The 25,758-nt window shown below is 45.6% G+C and overlaps 1 protein-coding gene across 4 annotated transcripts in view; it reads right to left on the bottom strand.

Annotated features, from left to right (window-relative positions):
• Nucleotides 1-25,758, bottom strand: part of USP18 (ubiquitin specific peptidase 18) — a 376,292-nt gene that overhangs the window by 21,264 nt on the left and 329,270 nt on the right. For all 4 annotated transcript variants that reach the window (XR_011281791.1, XR_011281790.1, XM_069628683.1 and 1 more), the window contains 2 exons: nt 23,297-23,467; nt 3,118-3,249 (listed from right to left, as the gene is read on the bottom strand). Coding sequence is in view for 2 of the 4 variants with exons in the window: in XM_069628683.1 (XP_069484784.1) it covers nt 3,118-3,249; nt 23,297-23,467 (303 nt within the window). In the remaining 2 variants the exon portion in view is untranslated. The remainder of the gene's footprint in view (nt 1-3,117; nt 3,250-23,296; nt 23,468-25,758) is intronic.

The raw sequence follows: 25,758 nt of genomic DNA on the forward strand, positions 1-25,758 counted from the left end.
CTCACCGCCTTCTCCTTGGGGGGAGGGTCACCACCTCGCTCCCCCTCCGATGGGGCCTTAGGGCACGACCGGGGTCTCTCCAGGAGTTTCGCCGGGTGCTCGGCCTTCCTCTTACCCGAGCCAGAGCGTTGGCTTGTGGTTGATGGCCCCAGGGAGGATGCGCTCTGCCTGGCGCCCGTAGAGCCCAACCGTTCGGCGCTCCCGGTGCCAGCGGACTCGCGGTGCTTGGCCTTCTGTTGGACCCCCGTCGCCGGGGCACCCTCAAAGGTCTTAGAAGACCGCTCGGACTTCTTCTTCTTCTTCTCGCCTGACGGGCTCTTTCCTTCCAGCCAGTTGGCGAGACGTTGATGGCGGTCCTTCATGGTCCGCTCCGACATATTGCCGCAAAACGCAAAGTCCTTCTCCACGTGCGACTTGTCCTCATGGAGGCAGTAAAGGCAAAGGGAGTGTTTGTCCTCCTTAAAGACATTCTGAAGCTGGCATCCAGGGCAGACCCTGAACAGCTTTCCGGCCGTCGAGCTTCCCTTCTCCTGGGCCATGTTCAAGATGGGCCTGAGAAACTTCTGGAGTCCTCCAAAAGCGTGGCTCGACGAAATCTTCACCCTTGAGGGGCGTAGACGAATCCGACACGGGTCCCCGTTGATCAGATGAAGAAACGGTGCAGCTTGAGGCTCTTTTGACCGAAAAAGAGACATTTTTTGAGAAAAAACCTGAAAAATAGCACTAACGCTCGAGAGCAATAGCACGAGGATCCCAACACTTGAACGTGCGGTAAAAATCTGAAGATGGCTGCCAGAGGCGGGGCTTAGGTAGAGGGCAGTCATTGGCTGTGGTCAGTATGACGCAGAGATCAGTGATTGGTTACTACTACGAAAGACAGATCAGAAATGAAACTGATACTGATTTTTTCTTTACCGAGGATTCCCAGCCTGACGACGGGGAATATTCATGAGCATGTGAATCCATGCCAGACCCCATGCTGGAGAATAAGGGAAAGACTTTTAAAGGATTGGGCCTTTTGCCTAGAAAAGAGAATATGTGTTTAAAAGTGACTTACTTGTAAAAGAAGTTGGTTTGTAACTGTAACTCTGAGAGTCCACAGTTACAAACGTTCTTACTTCCCTTGAATGTGTGTTGCACTATTCTGAAAAGTATTTATATGGTTAAGTTACAGAAGTTTTTACATTTGTCTTTTCAGATTACAAAGTGATTTGTGAACAATATCCAGCGAACACACAGACGACAGTGCTCAAAATCTGTGAGCACTGTCAACTGTGTGCGCTGAATTTTGCTCACACTTTGGATATCTGAATTCTAAGTGCAACTAAAATCCTATGAACACATAGAGGACATTGCTGACAGCGGGAAGCTAGAAATCCTGAATGGGAGCAAAATCCTGTGAACACAGAGGACAGTGGTCACGTTGGAGAGGATCTCAGGGCTAAAGGGTGATTGTGGTAACCCACAAATGTATCAGACCCCTATTGGTCTTCAATTGTAGCTTTTAGCACTACAGGAGAATGTTGTCGGAAATGACTTAACAATCATTGTAAGTAAAACATAAATGTTAAAGCTGAGCTCCTTGAAAAAAATAACATCTGCATCTTATAAATGGTTTTGAACTCAAACCAAACTTGAAGTTGTCACCTGCTTCACATACTCGGGTGTCTATTTAAGTGGGGGTCTTAAGAATTCTGAGTTATTATCCTCATTGAAACAAAAAATAGCTAAACAGGCTTCCCAAGCCAACATCATCGATGGCAAGTATGAACGTTTCTCCTTTCTTCCGTCATTGAGTTCTATAAGTCTAAAGTAGTCCCAATGTTGACTCACGGGGCAGAGATAACTCCACCAGTTAATTTGATCAGTTGTTCATTACTGGAAGGTCTTTTTAGAGACGTGTCCTACACTTGACCCTGGGGTACCATCTTCTGTGATTCGTTAGGAGTGGGACCTCTTGTCATTGGAAGCCTTGTATAAATGGAAAACATTATCTATGCTGAAACAATTCTACTAGACCCTAAAGGTTCTTTATGGTGGATATTAAATGTGTCATTAAATAATAATGCAGATCACTCTCTTAGCATATGGTGTAGCCATTGTCAGCCTATTCTCACTACTCTGGGGATCTCCTATGAAGTGTTGTTAACAACCCTTGATACTGTTAAATTTAAACTGTGGAGAGAGGACTGGATATTAACTGCTACAGAATACAAGAAATACAAACTGTTCTCCTATGTCGTAGGTATGGCTAAACCTCTCAATGAGATTCTGCATTACCTTAATACATTTCCAGACACTCGTTATTTTTATTTTTTGAGATTGCATTTTAATCTTTAACCTACTGGGATATGGGGGTCTCGGAACAAAATTGAAAGTCAACAATGATGCTGTTGATTATGTAAAGATCCTGTAATTCAAACCTTGTATCACCTGTTGACTGAATCTAGTTCTTTGAAAGACCTGAGGTCTCGCTAGTTTGGACGGCTTTTAGAACAATTTAGAATAATAAGTCCTTATGTTTATGGTTGAAAATATTAGTAGGCCATCAAATATTATGGCAATTATCAGCCTTGTGTTTTTTTAATGAATTATATCCTGATTAATTTAATATGTGGAATTCCTGCTTTAGGGTTTACAAAATTATTGGATGAAGGTTTTATATTTTGATACTTGTTTTTAGCTTAATATTGTATTAATTTTATCAATGAATTACTGATTGTAATTTGAAACTTATGTCTTTAATAAAATAAATCAGATTAACACCCTTTAAAGACTATTTTGCATCAACCAATAAAAGTCTGAATACAATTGGAATTAAAATAATTTAAGACATCTTAAACTTGTGCTAGTTTAAGTTTGTTTGAGCTACAAGCTGTGGTCCTTACCAAGCATCCATGTAGCTTTCATTTTCCGTTGTTTTTATTCACAAAAGGTAGTGAATTCTCTTTAACCCTTTGACAGCTCTTAGGATGTATTTGTCCCCATAACCCTCGGGCAGCCAAAGGGTAAATGAGCTTGGGGGTTACTTTGTGTCTACAAATATGACATATCTGTCAGCAGGACTAGAGCAAGAAAGGGGTGGAACAAACCAGATGCTTGCATTTTGCACCTTACCTTGCTCACACTGGAATCATTAAAGCTGTACCATCTCTGGTCCTTGAAGCTCCTGATGTAAGAGCAGTAGTGGCCAAAGGTTGGAGTTCCTGAATGGGCAACAACTGCGAAAAGCTCGTACTTCCAGGATTCCTGAAAGGCAATACATATAAGGAATTAGAGATCCTATACCACAGGACAGATGCATGTCATGCACTAATGCCTCAAACAAACACCTCAATATAACCTTGAATAGATTTATTCATGGGATTTGGTGTTACCTGTTGATGGCCTATAGCAGTTGGCTTACAGGTTCTCCTTAAAGCCCTAATTTCTGTCCCGATGTTGATATCTCTAGCTAATGCTTGACACAGTATGTAGCATTATCTCTCTCCACCTGTCTCATTGGGCAGATGGAGACCCTTAAGAAGATGAGTTTGGGCAGACATTAACACATTTACTGACATCAAAGGAACCCCCACCTTTTCAATATGACCTGAACCCCGTCCTGACATTGGGAGTTAAGTATGGGTTGGTGGCTGTCGATATTGTTCTACCATGTTTTCTGTTTTTACCACTTGTAATTTTGCATTTTATTGCATACTGCTGTTTTGAGTACGATATACTCATATCGCCAGTACCAGGCAATTATATCCATGTCCTTTGGCCATTTTGTCCTATGTCCTTCTTCCTGCTTTGTCAGGCCAGGAATTGCCATACATGGTAAGCACTTTATTCAGGAAATCGAAGCAGAGAGGAATGGCTTTGTGGGGACTTGCCTCTAGGGAACACAGGTTTTCTTTAACTGCAGCCTTAAGGTCTTCAGCAGGCAGCTTCTCTTCATAGGGGTCTTGGATCCAAATGACAATCTGAAGAATAGCTGTAGGTCTCCTCCATTTATCCCAAATTTGAGCTGGGGCCTCCCGGCCCACCAATTGTTCAGCAACAGATATCTTTTGGAATGTGGAGTAGGACAAAACTGTCTAAATCCCCACATCTGGCCAGGATGCACACACTGCCATTTTGCCTAGGAAACTCAAGGTTTTACCTGGGAAAGTGTTTACTCTATGTGGCATTTACTTCCAACCTCCAGATCAGACTACCTCATTGCCCTACCCATTCTCACAGGCTATTCCTAGTGAATGTACTTCAACTCTGATCTTATACAGAACACCTGGCAGAACAATGGCTGTTATTCACCTGGATGGCAATGCTGACCTTCGTTTCTGGAACAGAGCCCCATACCAACTCTCAGATGTCCCACGTTATAGTACTAGTAACTCCCAGAGTGGGGTTACATAGAGATATCTAACTAAAAACATCAAGCAATCTCAGAATCAGTGCAAGCATCTGGGGGAACAAGGTGCAGTATATGAATGCAGGGAGTAAGACTATGGAATCCTACTGGATCATGAAATGGGAGGTATTTTACACCACCCTAATTTGGAGGCTAGATCTACACCTGTTTCTCCAAGGAAAATATCAAACTGTCTTCATATAATTGAAGGCAGTCAAACATGGGCTTTCACTCTGAATGTACACGCATCAGTTTAAGGGCTTACAATCTGAAAGGTCACACTAACAACAAACAGTAAAAGTCTTATGCTTTACCTGCTGCCCTCCTACATGCTCCTTTGGTTGATACAATTGTGTTTTCATGCATGATTGACAGTTTTAAACCCTCCACAAACCCTGGGTTCCCATGGAAAAATGAGCCTGAACATATAATAACTTTCTTCCAACCTGTATCTAATCTGTGGAATCAGTAACAGAAAGCAAGGTCCCCTTGATTATTTGTCAAATAATTATACACACAAATCTAATTTCAATTCCCTATTTGATTGAAAAATCTGGTGACAACAATTCCTTTAAAGGAATTGCTCCTTTATTTTTGATGACATCCTACAGACGGGCCTTCCAGCTGGAATCAAGGGAACGAAGTGCACACACAACAAATTCCAGTCTCTTTTTTCTTGAAATAGCTTTCATTGCTGCCAGGCAAGCAACCTCATCTGTCTCATTATCACAGCCATTGGAAAGGCAATACTTCAGCATGACATTGACATGACCTAATTATGTGCAATTTAACTGAATTACAAAAATGTATTGTATGATTCCTGATATTGCTAGGACAGGTATCCTAAGCATGTCTTAGATCACATGCTGGTAATGACAGCTATGTAATCAGGGCCAAGCTCTCAAGCGAGAGAGGGGTTCAGGAGATGCAGGGCAATACAGATATCACTTTCAATAACGGGATATCAAAACAGAGTTATAGTTTATATATAGTATACTTTGTATGACAATGCATTACTTACTGTAAAAGCATTTCTGATGGTTGTATCTGCTTAGATTCACATGCTGTGCATAAGTCCGACATCCAGTGGTCACTGCGGAGTATTGCATTTTGTTTTTCGTAGTCGAAAAGGGGACGTCGACCAGGTGTGTCTGTAACACTATCCCTATAGTGACGTGCGTTGTACCCACAATCCCTCACGCGTCGAGGTCCCTCTGTTTGTATTTTTTCTGCACTGAGGGAGCCTTCTATACGTGAGTGAGTACAGAAAAGAGAGAGAGATGTAGAAAGGTGTCTATGTTCCTTCCATCCAAGCGGGGAGGAAGGGTGGGCGCATGTGAATCTAAGCAGATACAACCATCAGAAATGCTTTTACGGTAAGTAATGCATTGTCTTCTGATGTTTGTTAATCTGCTTAGAATCACATGCTGTGCATAGACTAGCGAGCAGTACCCGGAGTTGGCGGTGGGTTATGAGAAGGAACAGTAGAGAAAAGATGTCTTAATACTGCCTGCCCCACCTGGGAGTCAGATTTAGAGTGTGTATCTAGACAGTAGTGTTTTGGAAAGGTGTGCACAGAACTCCAGGTAGCCGCTTTGCAGATGGACTCAAGGGGAACATTTGCAATGAACGCTATGGAAGCCCCAGTGCCTCGAGTAGAATGTGCTCTTGGCTTGAAGGGTAGTTCTCTCTTAGCAAGAGTGTAACAGAGAGTGATGCATTGAACAATCCATCTAGATATAGTGGACTTTGAGACTGCATCTCCTTCTCCTCCTGCTGCCACCGAGACAAAGAACTGATTAGTCTTTCTCAGTGGCCTGGTTCTTTCCATGTAGAACATGACAGCTCTGCGTACATCTAGTGTATGCAGACTTTTTTCTCCCAAGCTGGAAGGATTTTGAAAGAACGTTGGTAGTTCTATTGACTGGTTTACATGGAATTTCGAGATGAATTTTGGTGCAAACCTTGGGTGTGTGCGTTGAACCACCTTATCCTTGTGAACTGTTACGAAGGGGTCTAGAACAGAAAGAGCCTGTAGTTCACTTACTCTCCTAATGGAGGTGATAGCTATTAGGAAAGCAGTCTTAAGAGTGAGGTCTTTAAGAGTTGCCTTGTGCATGGGTTCAAAAGGCGAGCCCATGAGTCTAGAAAGTACCACATTTAAGTCCCATCCGGGAGCTGGGTTAGCTATCGGAGGGTGTATTCTCTTTACCCCCTCCATGAAGGCCTTGATAACTGGTATCTTCCACCACAACACTTTAAGTTGGGAAGTGGTGTATGCAGAAAGTGCCGCCAGGTGGACTTTAATGGAATTGAACACTAGACCTGAATCCAGTAAATGGGTCAAGTACAGAACAATGTGTGTGGGAGAGCAGTCAACCGGATTGATGCTCTTACCTCTACACCAGATGACAAATCTTTTCCACTTGCTAGAATAGCAGTGGCGAGTATTAGGTTTTCTGGCTTCCCTGAGGATGTCCATACATCTCTGCGGGAGTTGTAGATGTCCAAATTCTATGATCTCAGGAGCCAGGCTGCTAAGTTCATGGTCTGAGGGCATGGATGCAGTGTTCTGCCCTTGTCCTGTGACAGCATGTTGTACGGGCAGGGAAGTTTCACTGGGGGAGATAGGGACATCTCCATCAAGTGAGCGAACCATGGCTGCCGGGCCCACATTGGGGCCACTAGTATTATGGTAACTTGCTCCTGGTGCATCTTGTGCACCACTTTGTTGAGAAGGGGAGTCGGGGGAAAGGCGTAAACAAATTTCCCTGACCATTGAATCGACAGACCGTTCCCCTTGAACTGGATCTGGGGGTACCTGGAGGCGTAACTTTGGCATTGTGAGTTCTCCAGAGTTGCGAACAGGTCTATTTCCGGAAATCCCCATTGCGTGAAGACGTCTAAGACGATGTCTTCATGCAATCGCCATTCGTACTCTTCGGGCAGGGGGAAGTCTCTGCTGAGTTCGTCTGCTAGCAGATTGAGTTCCCCTGGTACGTGTTGTGACAGTAGGAACATGTTGTGTTTGAGAGCCCACTTCCATATATTCTGGGACAGCTTGGACAGTCCTGGAGGGTGGGTGCCCCCCTGCTTGTTGATGTAGTACATGGCTGTGGTGCTGTCTGTAAGGACCATCACTGTCTTCCCTTGTAGGTGTTCCTGGAAGGCTTTTAGTGCTTTGAACACCGCCAGTAGCTCCAATAGGTTTATGCGCTTGGATGCTACGTTCGGAGTCCACACTCCGTGAGCAGTCTGATGGGATAGGTGAGCCCCCCATCCTGTGAGGGATGCGTCCGTGGTTAGAGTGGCCTCCACCGCGGGTGTGGCAAAGGGTTTCCCTATTATCAGGTTTTCCTTTGTCCACCACCGTAGCGAGAGAACCAAGGCTTGCGAGACCACCACTAGATCGTCCCATTGTCCGCTGGCCTGACACCACTGGCTGTTGAGCCACTCTTGCATTGGGCACATGCGCAGGCGCGCGTGAGGTACCAAATAAATACACGACGCCATCATTCCTAGCAATCGCATCCCTTTGCGCACTGTCACCTCTCGACCTGCCACATATTGGGGGATCTGAAACAGCATGTTTTGGACCCTCTCGTTGGAGGGGAAGACGAGGCCGTCCTTTGTTCGAATTAGAGCCCCTAGGAATTGTTTGACTTGGCTGGGGTCTAAGCCGGACTTCCTCTCGTTGATGGAGAAGCCCAGTTGGAACAAAAGGTCTGTTTGAGAAGCATGTCTCGTAAGAATCCCCTGTTATGAGCCAGTCGTCGAGGTAAGGGTATACTGAGATGGATAACCTGCGCAGGTGGGCCGCTGCCACTGCCAGTACTTTCGTGAATACCCTTGGTGCAGATGCTATGCCGAAGGGTAGCACTCTGAACTGGTAGTGTTTGCCCTCTATCATGAACCTGAGGTATTTTCTGTGCGATGGCAACATTAAAATATGAAAGTATGCATCTTTCATGTCTAGTGTTGTCATGTAATCTCCCTGTGATAGCAGTGGGATCACTTCCTGTAAGGTCACCATACGAAACTTCTGGGGTTTGACAAACTTGTTCGCTGGGCGCAGATCTAATATAGGGCGCATGGTTAGATCCTTTTTGGGTACAAGGAAGTACACTGAATAAATACCTTCCATTACCTGAGATAGAGGCACGACCTCTATGGCTCCTTTTTCCAGCAGTTGGTCCACTTCTTGGAGAAGGATGGCGAGGTGTTCTGGTGTCATGCGGCGTCCCCTCGGGGGTCTGTATGTTGGGGAACTGTTGAACTCTATACAGTAGCCGCGGGCTACGGTGGAAAGTACCCAGCGGTCTGATGTTATTCCCTCCCATGCTGGAAGAAAGGATGTTAACCGGCCCCCGACCGGCGTTGCATGGGAGGGGACGCGAATCTTCGCGTCATTTGGTGGTGTTGGCTTGGGAGCCTCTGGGGGTGGAACCCCGGCCTCTTCCCTTGCCACGGCGTTGACCCCTTTGATTGTACTGGCCGCTATTACCCTGGTAGTTGCTGGCAGAATACTGTTGTTGTTGGTTTTGTTGCTGGCGTTGTCCACGAAAAAAGCGCTTATTACCAAATCCCCGCCTGTTAGGGGGTTTTGAAATTTGGTCTAAGGTCTTTATTGTATCAAATTCTTTCTTCGCGTTCTCCAGCGCGTCATCCACTGCTTTCCCAAAGAGGTTGGACTCCTCTATGGGTTTATTAATAAGGGACGCTTGTGTTTCCGCCTTAAAACCGGAATTGCGAAGCCAGACGTGACGCTTCAGTAAAATTCCTTGTACCAAAGTGCGGCCAGCCGTCTCTGCTGCATCGAGGGTATTCTTGACGATGCTTTGATTGACCAGAGAGCCCTCGTTAACTGTAGCCAGTAAACGAGTCCTTAGGGGTTCGGAACTTCTTCGATGTCCTGTTTGAGCTTAGCCCATTGAGCATCGGCGTAGCTTGCCAATAGTGTGTTATTATTGGCGATTCTGGTAGAGAATGCTGCAGAGGTGGTGATTCTCTTGGCTAGGGCATAAAGCTTCTTCCCCTCTTTATCTGGGGGTGCCTCGCTGGTAGATAGTGGGACTCCAGCCCTTTTCCTGGTGTTGGTCACGACCAGGGAGTCCGGGATTGAGTGACCCTTAATATATAATGGGTCTGACTGAGAGGGAGAGAACAGTTTCTCAATCCTCGGATTGACCCCTCTCACCAATGCAGGAGTGGAAAGCGAAGGTGTAATACGTCTCTTAACTGAGGCGAGGATGGGTATAATCTGGCTAGTGGGGGGTTTTTCTTTGATAATCCTCTCCACAAAATCGGTGTCTGGGGTGACCTCCCCAGTTTCGATCTCGAAATGTGCTGCTGCCTTCTTCAGCAGTGCATTGAAGGTGGGTTGATCATCGACAGGCAAAGGATTCCTTACTGGTGTAGTTTCAGTAGACCTGATGACTATACTGCTACTGCCTGTGTCAGTCGACCTAGCCGGTGACTGCCAGGGATTTGGGTCGCCCTCGCCTATGTCTTCCTGGAATCCCTCCTCACATAGGTTAGTTTTCTCGTGAAAACCTTCCTCTTCTTGTTGGTCCTCAACATAGGTGAACTCATCTTCCTCCTGGAAGAAGGTGTCTTCATCAGTGGGATTGTAAGAGTATATGTCCTCCTGTATGGGGTTATAAAACTTCTGGTATTTAGCCCTTGGACTCTCCAGGGGTGCCTCCCTTGGTCTCTTGGGTGCCCTGTCTTCTGGGATGGACATGAACCTGTCTAGTTTGTCCATACAGGTCTGGAACCTTTCAAAGGTCCACTGAGGTCGGCTAGGACGGTCTGGGAAAGAAAAAGGAGTTTCTTCCTCCTGTAATTGTCTGGTTCTGTCCCATAACATCGAAGAAAGAGAGCCTTCGCCTTCTGAGTAGCCTTCTTGCTGGCTAGGGCCTTCTGTCAGCGTCAGGAACTAGCCTGATCTGTTTTCCGGCGCTTTCGGCGTATATTTGGCCTTGTGCGCAGTCTTCGGCGTTTCACTCGCCGTACGTCTCTGGCCGTCCTTAGATGCTATGCGCGCGAGGCTTTCAGCGATCATTCTCTCTTCCGAGGGATCGGTCGCCGTCGCGCTATGTAACGTCGAGCCTTTGTTCGTCGAGACCTTGCTCGTCGAGTCCTTGCCCGTCGAGTCCTTGCTCGTTGAGTCCTTGGTCGTCGAGTCCTTGTTGGCAACGTGAGCGCTCTTGCGATGCGCGTCGCCGGAGGTTTTGGTGGTAGCGCCCTTATTCTTGGAGTGCCCAGTCGCCTGTCACGGAAGCGGTGGTGGGGAGGGCTGACGACCCTTGCGGTCGGCGGAAGACGCCGGTGGGCCCGGCGTCCCCGTTGGCGCTATGGCTGTCTTCGTCTTCGACGAATGTGTGCCGGGGGGTATGTGCTTTGGTGTTTTTCCGTGTGCGTCCTTGTCGCCGGGGTGTTCATCCCCATAAGCTGGGCGTGAGCCCGGCTTGTCGGGGCCGGGGACGGACGACGAGGAGCGTGAACGCTCCTTTGAGAGGTCTACAGCCTCCATTACGGGGGCCGTGTAGTCACTGTCCTCGTCACACTCGGCGGCGGGCGAGGAGTCAGGCCTAGACATGGCGTAGGCTGCCCACCTTTTGACCCTGCAGTCTTTTAGAGTTTTGGGCTTTAGTAATTTACAGGCCGCACAGCCGTCTTCCTGGTGATCGAGGGGTAAGCAACGGTTGCACCGTTTGTGCTTATCCTTCCAGGTATATTTACCCTTGCAAAGCGGGCAAAACCTAAATGGTGTCCTCTCCATAGCTGAGGGTAATAAGTGTGACTATGACCTCGAAAGAGAGGGAGGGGAAAGAGAAAGGCATTCTTAAAGAGAAGAAAGAAAGACCACAAAACCCCACTCTCCCTACTGTGTATGGCCGGCGAGGCCAGGCCACGTGTTCGGCAGCGCCGAAGGATCCCCTCCACTCGTCCTTCCGTCGAAGATCTTGCACGGCGGAGAAACGGCTCTGCGTCGAGGGAGGGATTTACGTTATTGATATTAATAACAAACGACCAAAGGTCGAAGAAACTATTTGGCAATGTCTCTCGAGGAGCTCTGCATAAAGGCGACCAGTAGCTGGGCGGAAAAAAACAATCTGAGGGACCTCGACGCGTGAGGGATTGTGGGCACAACGCACGTCACTATAGGGATAGTGTTACAGACACGCCTTGTCGACGTCCCCTTTTCGACTACGAAAAACAAAATGCAATACTACGCAGTGACCACTGGATGTCGGACCTATGCACAGCATGTGATTCTAAGCAGATTAACAAACATCAGAAGTTTTATTTCTCCTACATGTAAGTGAACCTTTTTATGTAGAAAGTAAGGGATACATTACTCACCGTAACTGTATTTGTGATGCTTGTATCTGCTTAGATTCATATGCTGTGCATAGGCTGACATCTAGTGGAAGCTGCAGAGTATTACAGTTTGTTTTTCGAAATTCGAAAAGGGACGTCGAACAGGGTGTGCCAGTAAAACTATCCCTAGTGTGACGTCCCCTATACCGATGATCCCTCACGCATGTAGGACCCTTAGATTGTATTTTTTCTGACATGAGGTAGCATGAGGAGTAGCGTGAGTACAGAGTATCCAAGCAGATAAGATAGATAAGACCACAAGCATCCAGGCACCTTCTCTCAGAGGGGGGTAAGGGCGGGCGCATGTGAATCTAAGCAGATACAAGCATCAGAAATATGATTACGGTGAGTAATGCATCCCTTCTGATGTTTGTGAAATCTGCTTAAATCACATGCTGTGCATAGATTAGCGAACAGTGTTAGAAGAAGGAGGTGGGATGTGAGAAGGGTCATGAGCGAACAAATGTCTTAGAAACGCTTGTCCCACTTGTGTATCTGTCTTGGAATGAGTGTCAATGCAGTAGTGCTGAGTAAAGGTGTTAACAGACCTCCATGTAGAGCTGCTTTGCAAATACTGTCTAGCGCGACATTTGCAAGGAATGCCAGAGTGGCTCCTGTGCCTCTTGTAGAGTGAGTCCTGGGAGTAAAAGGCAAAGTTTTATCTGATAGGGAATAGCACAGTTGGATACAACGGACTATCCACCTAGAGATAGCGATCTTGGAAATGCGGTCGCCTTCTTTGCCTGGTGCGATGGAGACAAATAACTGATCAGTTTTCCTTAGCGGTCTGGTCTTGTCTACGTAGTGGAGGACCGCTCTCCTCACTTCTAGTGTGTGGAGTTTTATCTCGGCTGAGCTTTTGGGTTCCTGGAAGAAAGCTGGTAGCTCGATAGACTGGTTTACATGAAATTTAGAAATGAATTTAGGGGAGAACCTAAGGTGGGTTGGCAAAACCAGTTTATCCTTATGAATAGAAAAGAAAAGATCCTGCACTGACAGAGCTTGAATTTCACTTACTCTTCGTATAGAATTGATCGCCACTAAGAAGGCAGTTTTATAAGTCAGGTGTTTTAGACTAGATTTGTGCATCTACTGAAAGGGGGGTCCCATGAGCTTAGCAAGTACCACATTAAGATCCCAACCTGGCGGCGGATTAGAAATTAGGGGCTGAAGTCTCTTTACTCCCTCCATGAATATTTTAATAAGGGGTTCTTCCACCACAAGAGTTTACTCTGTGAGGTGGTGTAAGCTGACAAGGCCACCAGATGGACCTTTAGGGAGGTAATACCAACCCTGTGTCTAACAAATGGAGCATATAGCTTAGAATATGAGATGGAGTACATTCTAAGGGGTTGATATTCCTTGTCTGGCACCATATAACAAAATGCTTCCATTTGTGAAAGTAACAGTGTCTAGTGTTGGGCTTTCTTGCTTCTTTCAAGATGTCCATGCATCTTTGTGGAAGGTTGAGGTGGCCAAACCCTATGACTTCAGGAGCTATGCTGCCAAGTTCATCGAGTTGGGCTGAGGGTGCACTGTTAACCTCTATTGCTGGGAAAGTAGGTTGTACCGGCACGGGAGTCTGATGGGGTCGCACACCACCAGTTTGCGCAGGTGTGGATACCATGGTTGTCTCGCCCACATAGGAGAAACTAGTATGAGCGTCATCGGTTTGCTGCGGATCTTGTTCACCACTTTCCTCATCAGAGGGGTTGGTGGAAAAGCATAGGCAAATATCCCTGACCAATTCATCCATAGGGAATTCCCCTTGGAGTCTGGCTAAGGGAACCTGGATGCGAAGTTTGGGCATTACCTGTTTTCACTTGTGGCGAATAGGTCTATAGTGGGGAAACCCCACTGAGAGAAGAGGTCTCCTACGACCTCTTTGTGTAGTTGCCACTCGTGTTCCTCTGGGAGGGGATCTCTGTTCAGAGCGTCTGCTAGCAAGTTGAGCTCCACCGGAACATGTTGGGATGACAGGTAAATCTTCTGTTTGAGTGCCTATTTCCAAATTTGCTGGGCAAACTTGGACAGATTTTGAAAACGAGTGCCCCACTGTTTGTTTAAGTAAAACATTGCAGTCGTGCTGTCTGTTAAGATCTGCACTGACTGGTTGGATAGGAGGGGTTCGAATGCCTGAATCGCTTAGAAGACTGCCAGAAGTTCTAGCAGATTGATATGGTTCTGAGCCACCGTGTGAGACGAGAGACCCTGAGCTGTGTGGCGAAGGTAGTGAGCTCCCCACCCTGCAAGGGAGGCGTCTGTTGTGACAACAGCCTGTATCTCTAGATCGTAGAAGGGTTCCCCCTTCGTAAGATTATCTCTTGTCTACCAGCGAAGACTCTGTACTAGTATTGCCGAAACGACCACTAGATCGTTCCACTGACCACTTGCCTGAGACCACTGTATTGCCAACCATTCCTGCATGGGTCGCATGCGCAGGCGCGCGTGGGGAAGCAGGTAAATGCATGACGCCATCATGCCTAGCAAACGCATATTTGGTGACCGGCCTGATATTGAGCAATTTGCAGTAACAAATTTCGAATTCTTTCCTCTGATGGAAAGGCCAATCCCTCTTGGGTATTTAGGACAGCTCCTAGGAACTGTTTTGAGGTGCTTGGCACCAGGCTTGACTTTTTCTCGTTGATTAAGAAGCCCAATTGGAAGAGGAGGTCGATGGTTCTTTGGATTTTTAGTCTGCAAATTAGGGGGGACTCCCCTGTTATGAGCCAGTCGTCCTGGTAAGGGCACACTGAGATTGCCTCCCTGCGTAGGTGTGCTGCCACTACTGCCAGAATCTGGGTGAATACCCTTGGAGGCGAGGCTATTCCGAAGGGTAGCACCTTGAATTGGTAGTGCTGGTTGGCTATCTTGAAACGCAAGAATCTTCTGTGCGCTCGGAACATTGAAATATGAAAACAGACATCTTTCATATCCAATGTTGCCATGTAATCCCCTCTTTTTAGTAGAGGGATTACCTCTTGTAGTGTAGTCCTGCAGATTTTTTGTGGCTTGACATACTTGTTTGCAGAGCGCAAATCTAATACTGGGTGCATTGTCAGATCTTTTTTTGGCACACGGAAGAAGGTTGAATAAATACCCCTGTTTACCTGGTTGACCGGGACGACCTCTATGGCGTCCTTTGCTAGCAGAATGGCGATCTCCTCGAGGAGGATCTTCTGATGTTACAGCGAGTGTACTCTTTGTCATGGAGGATGGTCGTAGGGGCGCCCTAGCAACTCTATGCAGTATTCTCTGGACACCGTGGACAGCCCCCATCTGTCCGAAGTGATCCCCTCCCATGCGTGGGTGAAGGTGAAGGTGGAAATGCGCCCCTCTACTGGAGATGCATGGGAGGGGACATGAAGCGGAACGTCACTGCTTGTTGGGTGGCCTACCACCTCTGGCAGGGCTGCCTCTACCCTGTGTGCGACCCCTGCACTGCCCTCTAGGGAAGCCCTGTGAGGATTGGGATTGGTTGTTACCCCATGAAGTTCCCTGGTTTTGGTAATAATTGGAACCCCTTTGGGAATTTTGGCCCCGAAAGCGGTGAAAATTGTTGTTACCCCTCTGTCCAGAGGGTTTGTTGGTGAGTTGGCCAAGAGATTTCAGGGTCTCGTACTCATCTTTTGCCGTTTTCAAAGCTTCCACAACTGCCTTACTGAATAGTACATTCGGCTTCACAGGCATATCTATTAGGGTTGCTACTGTTTCAGGTTTGAAACCAGACTGTCTAAGCCAAGTGTGACGCTTGATAATAGTGCCCGCTGCAATTTACCTTCCCGCATTATCCGCTGCATCAAAGTTAGTCTTTAACATGCAGCCTGACACAGATCTCCCTTCTGATACCACCTGGGCCAACTGCCTCTTTAAGGGGTCGGGTGCGGAGAAAACCAAGGCGGACACTTCCTCCCACTGATGGCAATTGTAGCTTGCCAAAAGGGTGGCACTGTTGGCAATTCTTGTCTGATAGGCTGCAGTGGAGGCAACTTTCCTTCCCAGGACATTGAGACGGTTACTCTCCTTATCAGGAGGTGCTTCCAAGGAAGCAAGCGGGATGCCCGCCCTCTTCCTGATGGTTGTCACGACCAGGGAATCAGGTTTTAATTGACACGTAATGTACAGGGGATTGGAGGGCGTGGCACAGAACAATTTCTCAACCCGCGGATTAACCGCTCGAGTGAGATTCGGGGTTTGCAACGAGGGTTCAATCCTGCGCTGGATGGACTTTAGCAATGGGATAGCCTGAGTAATAGCTTTCTTATCCCCTGGGATTTCCTCAGCGAAATCCCTGTCTTCCTGAACACCTTGTGTGTCAATACTGAAGTGGGCAGCCGCCTTAGCCAGCACCTCATTAAGGAGGGGTTGGTTGTCTACAGGTGATTCATGCACCAGGGGGTCTTTAGGAACTGGGGAGTCAATATTATAAGCTTCAGCTTAATCATCCTCCTCCTGGTCTTCATCATCCCCATAATAAGGGTCACCCATCTGGTCCTCTACATCTTGAGGCTCTGTCTCATCACAATAGGAATCAGGGTGGTAATGCTCCACCACAAAGGGGTCTATGACCAAACCCTGGAAAGGGGCGTCTAAGTGGTGTTTCTTAGTAGGGGGTTGAGAGGACACAGGTGTTACCTTGGACCCAGAAGGGGCAGAGGTGGTAGGGGTGTTAGAGTAACTACGATAGTAGTTAGGGTCCTTTTCATAAAAGTTAGCCATGAATGTTAACCTTGTCATGACCCTGTCAATGTCTGCTGCGCTCCACTCTCTAGAGCTAGGAATAGTTACTGGTTCCAGAGTGATGCCCTTATCCTCATTAGTGCCTATATCCTCAGCAGTGGGAGGTATGAGCTTTGTTTTTGGGGTAGGTTCCGAAACCTTGGACTTCCCTGTTACCTTTGGTGCCTTATGCTTCTCCCTATGAACATGGGGATCCGAAGAGGCCTTTTTTCTGTTGCTCATCCCTTCCCCCCTGGCTAGAGGAGTGTTCACCAGACTTTTTAGGGGCCTCTGAGGGGTCCAACCCATCGTGTTGAATTTCGGAGGCGGAATTAGAAGAAAGATGTCGAATCTTGGGTGTACGGTCAGACGCATCGTGTCTAGCCTCTTGAGGGTGCCGGGCGGTATCGTCATCCGATGAGCGGGCCTCGGGAACTGTTGATCGGGCCACACTTTTCTCAATCGAAGACGGTTGGGCCTTGCCATGAGGCGAACGGGAACGCCCAGAGGACAAAGATTCATTGGACCGCTCTCGTGTTGTCGTCTGGTGCCGATCGCTCGACACACGTGTCGAGTCACGGCCGGGGCTAATGTATTTAGTGATGGAAGAATGTGTAGCGATTTTGCCACAGAGTGTAGTCCCCACAACGTGGCCGCCGGCCAGTCCTTCGGGGTCGGGGGCCTGCGCGCGGTTGTCCGTAGTCACCACTTTGCCCTCGCTGTCCGATTCGCCAGCGTTGCAGCCATCGCTGAATGTCCCTTCTACGTTCATGGCCTCTAGTTGCCTGGCATAGTGGGCCCAGCGCTTAGTTGAGTGGTCCTTAAGGGTCTTCGGCTTGAAGAGCCCGCAGGCTCGACAGGTAGCCTCAGAGTGATCTTGTGGGAGACAGATTGCACATAAGGTGCTTATCCATCCAAGGAAATGTTCTATTGCACCTAGGGCAGAAGTTGAATGGAGTACTCTCCATAAGGTACAATATGGCAGCGGAGTGAATATATATATGAAAGGGGGAATAGAGAACCTATATGACCACCCCCACTCTCCCTACTGATAGGGCCGAGGCCAGAGGCCTTCCGAGGCCCGGAGTCCGTCGTGGCAGTCCTCGACGGTTGATTTCTCCGATCTTCACCGGCGTCGGTCTTCGGCGTATGGTGGAAGGGGTAAAGGGGAAGTATTAACGTTAATTGAACTATAAAACGGCTTGGCGCCGAACGAACTCCGCAACATGCGTCAGACTAGTATGGTGGAAAAAAACAATCTGAGGGTCCTACATTCGTGAGGGATCATGGGTACAGGGGACGTCACTCTAGGGATAGTATTACTGGCACACCCTGTTTGACGTCCTTTTCGAGTTTCGAAAAACAAACTGTAATACTCTGCAGCTTCCACTAGATGTCAGCCTATGCACAGCATGTGATCTAAGCAGATTTCACAAACATCAGAAGGTAAGGTTACACATAGAAAGTCCCATGTTTTGAGTTGGGTGCATTCATAATATCTGAAACATTAGGGGTGAGGAATCAGCTGTGCGGTCCATGAGGATTGTAGCACTTCTGTATTTCATGATCAGTGTCTCAATGCTAGCTTACTCTCCAATCATCCACATGACAAGGCTATTACGGACTGTTAGATATCAGCTTGTACGGTCACTGATTGGTTGAGTGAGCAGGAGATTGCCCTGGTGCTTGGACATTAATATGTGGGAAACTTTACCATGTAGTTCAAACTTCTTGGGCCACCTTCATGAAAAATGTCAGCCAATAAGCTCTTCTGCGGTCGGTGTTTCTCAAGCCCTTTTGTATGTGCTGCCAAACAATGCACTTCTTGTTGATCATTGCTCTCCGGGTGCTTTCAGTACTCAGTTGGGTTTAGGCATTCAGGAATTAAGGTTTGGGGGTCCCCTGGATCATCCGGCATCAGCTACTGGGGGCGTATTCGTGCAGCAGGCACAGTGAGAGGCCATGTAAGAGGTCCACTGAAGATTCACTATGCTACAACCTGTTTGGGTCCGTCAGAGTTCTTGTAGTGGATGGATGCATGCGATTTTGAAAATATGTACATAGACACTCCTTGTATGTGGTTCAGTTCAAGCTCTCTCTTCAGATACTGTTCGGCAATTAGGTAGCTATGGATATTTAAGGAGTGGTCACTCCTTTTAAATACTTGCCTGCAAATCCTGGACCCTAGTTTCGCATTTAATATAATTGTCACCTTGCAATCTTTTAAAAAAACATTTTTTATTAGTTATACGGTTAACAATAAACCCATGACACAATCTATATAAGAAAAATAGAAAACACTTTGCCCTTAATTTTTTCAATGTGCCTTCATTGCCTTATGCCTTTTTCCAACGTGACTATACTACAAATATAAGTCAGTCACATTTATCTCGTTGAGTAAAGGGTCTTACTCTACAAAGAAGCTATAAACAACTTAGTGCACCCTTCCTAGGCCTCAGCACTCCTGCTGACTAGTAATTCATTATGTGTGGGCAGGCTCACCAAATGTGCAACAGGTCTCTCCTTGCTCCACAATTTTACCAAGAAGCATTGAGTTTCTTAGGGTCCATCATGTTCATTTGAATAGGTTTACAGGACCACCCCTATAAAAATATACAACAAAATTCTTTGGGTCTCATTACGAGTACAGAGGTGTGTCAAAAAGTGGAGGTAAAGGGGCAGTCATTTCATTACCACTACTTTACTGCGGCATCACCACACCACTGTAGATAGAATTGTGAACATTAGCCTGCGTCGCATCTAGATGGAATTGTGAATGTTAGCATGTCCACACTTAGATAGAACTGGGAACATTAGCCTGCGTCGCATCTAGATGGAATTGTGAATGTTAGCATGTCCACACTTAGATAGAATTGTGAACATTAGCCTGCGTCGCGTCTAGATGGAATTGTGAATGTTAGCATGTCCACACTTAGAATTGTGAACATTAGCCTGTGTCGCGTCTAGATGGAATTGTGAATGTTAGCATGTCCACACCTAGATAGAATTGTGAATATTAGCATGTCCACACCTAGATATAACTGTGAATACTAGCATGTCCACACTTAGATATAACTGTGAATACTAGCATGTCCACACTTAGACAGAATTGTGAATGTTAGCATGTCCACACCTAGATGGAATTGTGAATGTTAGCATGTCCACACTTAGATAGAACTGTGAATACTAGCATGTCCACACTTAGATAGAACTGTGAATACTAGCATGTCCACACTTAGATAGAACTGCGAACATTAGCCTACGTCGCGTCTGGATAGATTTGTGAAGTTAGCATGTCATTGGCAGATGCACTGGCCACTAGAGTCTAAATCGAGGATAAGGGGAGCTATCAGAGAACATGTTAGAGGCGGGGACTAGAGGAGTATGGAACCTGTATGCCAGTCAGACCCAGATCAGGACAAAGCCGCAACAGGGAGACTACGCTTCAATTCAGGATAGAGACGCAAACTAACCAACCCTACTAACAATTTGCCTTTCTGCATACACCTCTCAAACTCCAAACCAAACGCAACCAAAACCTACAGCACAACAAACCGCACAAACTTCACTACATTGCATCAACAAAACAAAACACACATAGCCTTGCACAACAGTACACGACGACTACCGGCCGCAAACACCCCATGCCCAGCCAACGGACCCACCGGGCTGAGGCCGCCAACAGCACATCACTGCTCTCTTGCACTTTTCCTGCTTCCTCCCACTAACTCAACCTTCCCCTCCTCTTTCAGAGCCGCCAGAGCGCCAAGGGACCACTACGGTGGTGATAGTGTGCGGTACAAATGTCCTTTAACATTAACATTAACATTAACGCTGTATTACAAGTTTGGGAAGGTGAAAAATATAACGGTAGCATAAAGCTGAAGGTTCATCTTCCACCTTACTGCTAAATATCGTCGGATTTACCACACGAAATTGCAGGTTGTGGTAAATCTAAAAATCCACCTGGAGTTTCACACCACTGAGATGCTACTCGTAATGCCATGATAAGTCCACGGGGCTGAGTAGCGGAACTGGTTAAAGAATTTGGTGGTAAATTGGTGTATTTACCACAAATGGACGGCCCAACTAATAATGATGCCCTTTGTTCTGTATTTAGATGGATGACTGAACTATTGTGAACCAAATGCCCTCACAAACTCCCAGATCCAGTCTTCGTTTGGGATCCTTCTCCCAATTGTCTGTATATTTCCCAGCTATTGAACCAGTCAGGTTTCATTGTGATTGTTGAAATGGCATGTGTTTTTCTACCGGCCTTCACCTTCATAGTCAGTTGTAAGATCCACTATCCTATTTGGAAACAGTGTCACTGTTCCTTCTCATGAAAAACATGCCTTCAAATCATCTGTAAACGCAGATCCGCCCGTATTCCAGTTACAGAATCATGAATGCTCTCATGCAGGGGAAAATCAGGATTGTGACAGATGGGAAGGGATTGTGGTCAGGTTACGTCTCATTGCTGTCAAGTCGCAAAACATTATTCTGGTACTGGTGACTGGGCTCACATATAGGGGTGGTGGCCTTCTTTATTTTCTCATCCCTCTGTAACCCCAAACTGGTCTCCGAGCTATGGCCTTCTCCACATATGCAGCCAATAATGTTCTGTTTCAATGAACATCTACCGGCCAGAAATAAAAAATGGGCTGCATCATACTGTTAAACGGGATATCATATCGTGCCTCCTTGATTGTATATATTGGCCTAAGCCCAGTCGCTCTGCGAAGAAAACCGCGTTGCAAAGTTCCGATTCTAGATAGACTTCGCCACCATTTTAGGTCCGTCTGCCATTTTGATTTCTATTCTAAAGTAATTCTGTGTTCTAAAATGGTGGACAGTGTTTCCCGCTTGTAACTAAGCCGTCCTGCACTTTGTACGTTAGTTAATGTGTAAACTGTCCGTTGGCCGAATGTTTGGGTTGAGTAAAGAGACCTTGTCCCATGCCTGACTTGTAGACAGAGGATTGTCTGCGCCAACAAGCCCGATCCGCGGACATACATCGACTACAATGTTATACAATACTGAACGTGGACACTAGCTGAACTGCATTGTAAAGGACATGTGTTAAGGCTTATTGTTAATCCCGAGAATACACTGTTGCCATTGTGACTTGTTTGTATGTGAATTTAGGATGATCCATGAGTATATTGTCAGACAAGCCAGAAGTGAACTCGGCACAAACTCTAGACCATGGATTATTAACCTGTAGAGGGGCTGGACATTATAATTGGAAATGTCTGAAATGTACAACCTTTTAGACATCCAGTACCTCTCACTTCTCACACCGAAAGGGCTGGTATTCGCTGTGATGTACTGAGAGCCAGATAGCTATCTGTATCTGATACTTTGTTTCTTTGTAAACTGTACAGTTTTAGAATAAAGATTTGTGAATCTTTATAAGCCTGTGTTTGGTGTATTTCCTTTTGGGGTACTCAGCTTAGATGTTTTCTTTTTGTTTTTACAATACTAATTGAGAATATGGGAGTGTGCCAAAGCCCCCTGTTCGCAGGGAAAGTCCTAGACTTTCTAGTTATCTTGGGCCATTTCCCATTTCAAATAATACTGAATGTTTCTTTTGCAGCATCAGTAGACTTGTTGTCAGCATAATTATGAGGCCCAAAAATAAGAAAGGAGCCATGGGGTAATGTGACTTTCTATTGCTGCTAATCTACCCATCCAAGACATATAAACTTCAATTTTTTAGGACACTCATTATTTTCACAAAGCTGGCTAAATCAATCAGGAATATTAATCCTTCAGTAGTTTATGCTTTTCTTTGCCAATGAAAAGCCAGGTTTAAGTCTGAACATGTTTGACATTGTAAGCAATTCAGTGCTCTGAAATCTGAATATCAGCACAAAAGGCTGTGTCTCCAGGATGAGAAAATACTTAAATCCCGAATTACCTGCACATTGAACCCCAATTCACATCATGAATGCTAGTGGGCAATGTAAGCTGCCAAATTTATTCATCAAACAAAAAAGCCAAGAACTCCTTTGGAAGTACTGATTAACACATAAGAAACAGATATTCTGAAATCTCTTCAACGCCATACAATTCTGGTGGTTCAGTTTATACAGATCTTTCCCTGCAAAAAAACATCTGCACATCTCTACTAATCACTGCACAAATGTGGACTATCGATAATAAGCCTAGATTCTGTTGCAATTGCAAGAAAAACTGATTTGTGCAATTGTTTGCATCAGGCATTGCCTGAGTTGTATGTCTCGAGCAACATATAAAAACAGATAATTTCATAGCAAACTCCTAGTTCCAAAGAACCGGCACACAGTACGCTTCATAACATAACACTGATTCCATGAACTGGTTTGTTGGTAAATAATTCAATTTGCAGAAAATACTATATTTAACATTTTATTTGTATTTCCATTGAAAGTGTTACTTTTAAAACTGTTTCTAGTTTTATTTCTTTTTTAAGGGGACACCCCCAATACACCATCTTTAACTACGGAAGGCTTTATGCTTTATGCCATTATATTTTTTGTATTACATACTTATATTAGACATACCTAAATTATGATTATAACAGATCTCTAACCTTGCTTCAGTGTGGACATACATTTTTCTACAGTTTCTTTAATGCATTTATGACATTGAAAAGACAAATATTCACCTAAGTATTTTTCTACTGAAATAATTATAAAATTCATAATGTCTAAATGTAATGTTTGACAAAGTGATTTTTGGAGCGAAATTACTATGTTACCCATAATACTCACAAAAATTATAGCAGATTTCAGTACAATGAAGACAGCATACCTGTTCTGCAGGGTCACAGCATACAAAGTCTGGTTGAAGGAGCTGGCTGAGGTTGAGGCTCAAAGGGAAGGAAATTCTGCGACTGATCTTCTGGACCCCTGAGGTCTTGACGGTGGATAGACGCTTTAAATGCAAGGTGAGGGTCCGTGGCAACGTCTTCAGTCTCATGCCCTAGAAAAAGTGTTGAGTGAAGTCATTTAATGGCAGAATGATGACACTCAACAAATGACAAATATTACTTCTACATTTGCAGTCTTTCTGGAGCTTATATCTGTTTAGAGTCAAATATGCCACAATCTACTGGTAGGTCCAGAATATTACACGTTGTGTACCTCAAAAGTAGAAAAAAGTACTCATTAACAGGTGCGGTTCTGTTACCTTAACCCTACCCTACGTGTATGATACTAATTCTGCCCTTTGGTGCCAACATCCTACTGCATGCCAAGACAATCAAGCAGATTTTGTGTTGATAAAAGGGAACGTTGTCAAACCAATACATTCATGTCATTACCATCAGTTCTCCTGCTATGAACAGGATAGATTATGAGCACCTCTCGAGTGGTTCCCTGTGCATAGAGAGACAGAACATCACAGCCACACCTTACTGATGATGCCTGTTAGAAAAGGATTTTCTTTTTGCAGCTTTCCCCCCATTGACATTCATGGTAGCCCACATTTTTGCTATGCTTTGAACTCTGTCCTGACTTTTGCCAGTAAGTAAAGCCTTTTGCTTTACTTCTTTTCCCAGCTCACCACTTTTCGGGGCACTGGCCAGCCCATAGGGATATCAGCACAAGGGGGCCTTGTCCTCTTCACGAGATTCCTGTGTACTTTTACTGTAGCACATATCACCTTACAGTGCAGTGCTGCAGGGGTGCTTTGTATCCTTTTTTGATTTTGTTTTTTAACATTCTCTTACTTTTACCAGGTGTCCAAGACGGGGTGGTACCAGCAGATATTTTCTACCATGTTTTTCATTATTAACACGTGCCCTATTACATTTAACCATGCAATCCCATTTTGAGTACCATATACTCATGATGGACATGCAATTACATTTTGTTGCCAAGTCCTTTGGTTATCTTGTCATTTGGGTTTTTTCCAGCCTTCTTAGGTCAGGAAATGTCATATATATAAACCCTTTCCCAAGCAAAACCTTGAGTTCACCAAGAAAGATCAGAGTGTTAGCATCTGGCTGGGTGGGGGGACTGGTACTGTCTAGCCCAAATTCATACTGCAGCCAAGTATATGCCTGTTAATGGGCGGATATGGTGAAAGAGACTGTCCATGATTTAACAGCCATTACCAGTTTGAATGGGGCACATCGTTGATATTGGCGGCCTGGGAGTGAAATTGGGATGGAATGAGGAGTCCTGCAGCTGTTCTTGTGAGGTCAGTGAATCTGAGAACCCTAGGGGCAGTTTCTCTGTGAATCAGAGTAAGGAGGGGAAGTTTGCATATCTGTTTCTACCACTCCTCCTACCACAGGGTTGTACGGTTGTACAATCCCCACCCTAACACTCCCTTGCCTGGTCATGACTAGTGGAGTTCTGGCCAAGGTTCCCCCTATGGGATTCACTGCAGTGGTGGGACTGGAAGAGTATCCCTAATTACTGAATGTACCTTTGGTTCCTTCTCCACTGGAGCATTTACATAACTGTTGGCTTTGCCAATACTTGCTCCCCACTGTTAAAGTATTTACCTGGGACTTTTGACTCTTTGGGGCACAAGACCCACTTAGATTAGCAGGGAAGGACTTATAAAGTGTTAGGGACCTTATTTTCATAATGATAAGTATTTGTTTTCGTCTTTCTGTGGCTTGTATCTGCTTAGAATGATATGGCTACATAGGCTACAATCTAGTGGTTGGTGCAGATTATAACAACTTGTTTCCCTTTTCAATTTCAAAAAGGGGGCATTGACAGGAGTGTTCCTGTCACACTATACCTATCCTAAGTGTGCAGGTATCCATGATCCTTCACACGTTGACGCCCTCAGTTTGTTTTTCTGACCGGACATGTGTATATATGGCTTGAGTGCATCTTTGCACTGTGCCTTCACTCCCATTTGAGGAGCATGTGATTCTGAGCTGATACAAGCCGCAGAAAGACAATTACTGAGTATGTAATGTTTGTTTTCTATGGCTATAGTGAACTGGCTTAAATTCACATGCTTTCTATAGATTAGCAAGAAGGTGGTGGGTGAGTTTAAGGAACAGTTAAGATTAAATGTATTAACACAGCTTGTCCCACTTGTGAGTCTGTTCCTATCTGTGTGTCAACACAAGTATGATGGGTAAAGGTGTGTGCAGAACTCCATGTACCTGCTATACAAACTGCCACTAGTTGTACATTAGCAATGAAGGAAAGTATTACCCCTGCACTAAAGGTTGCATGTGCTTTAGGGGTAAATGGAAGGGTGTGTTCGCAAGTGTGTAACAGAGTTGTATGTACAAAATTATC

The sequence above is a fragment of the Ambystoma mexicanum genome, chromosome 12 (genome assembly GCF_040938575.1).
Source record: "Ambystoma mexicanum isolate Mex_15411 chromosome 12, UKY_AmexF1_1, whole genome shotgun sequence".
Lineage (NCBI taxonomy): Eukaryota > Metazoa > Chordata > Amphibia > Caudata > Ambystomatidae > Ambystoma > Ambystoma mexicanum.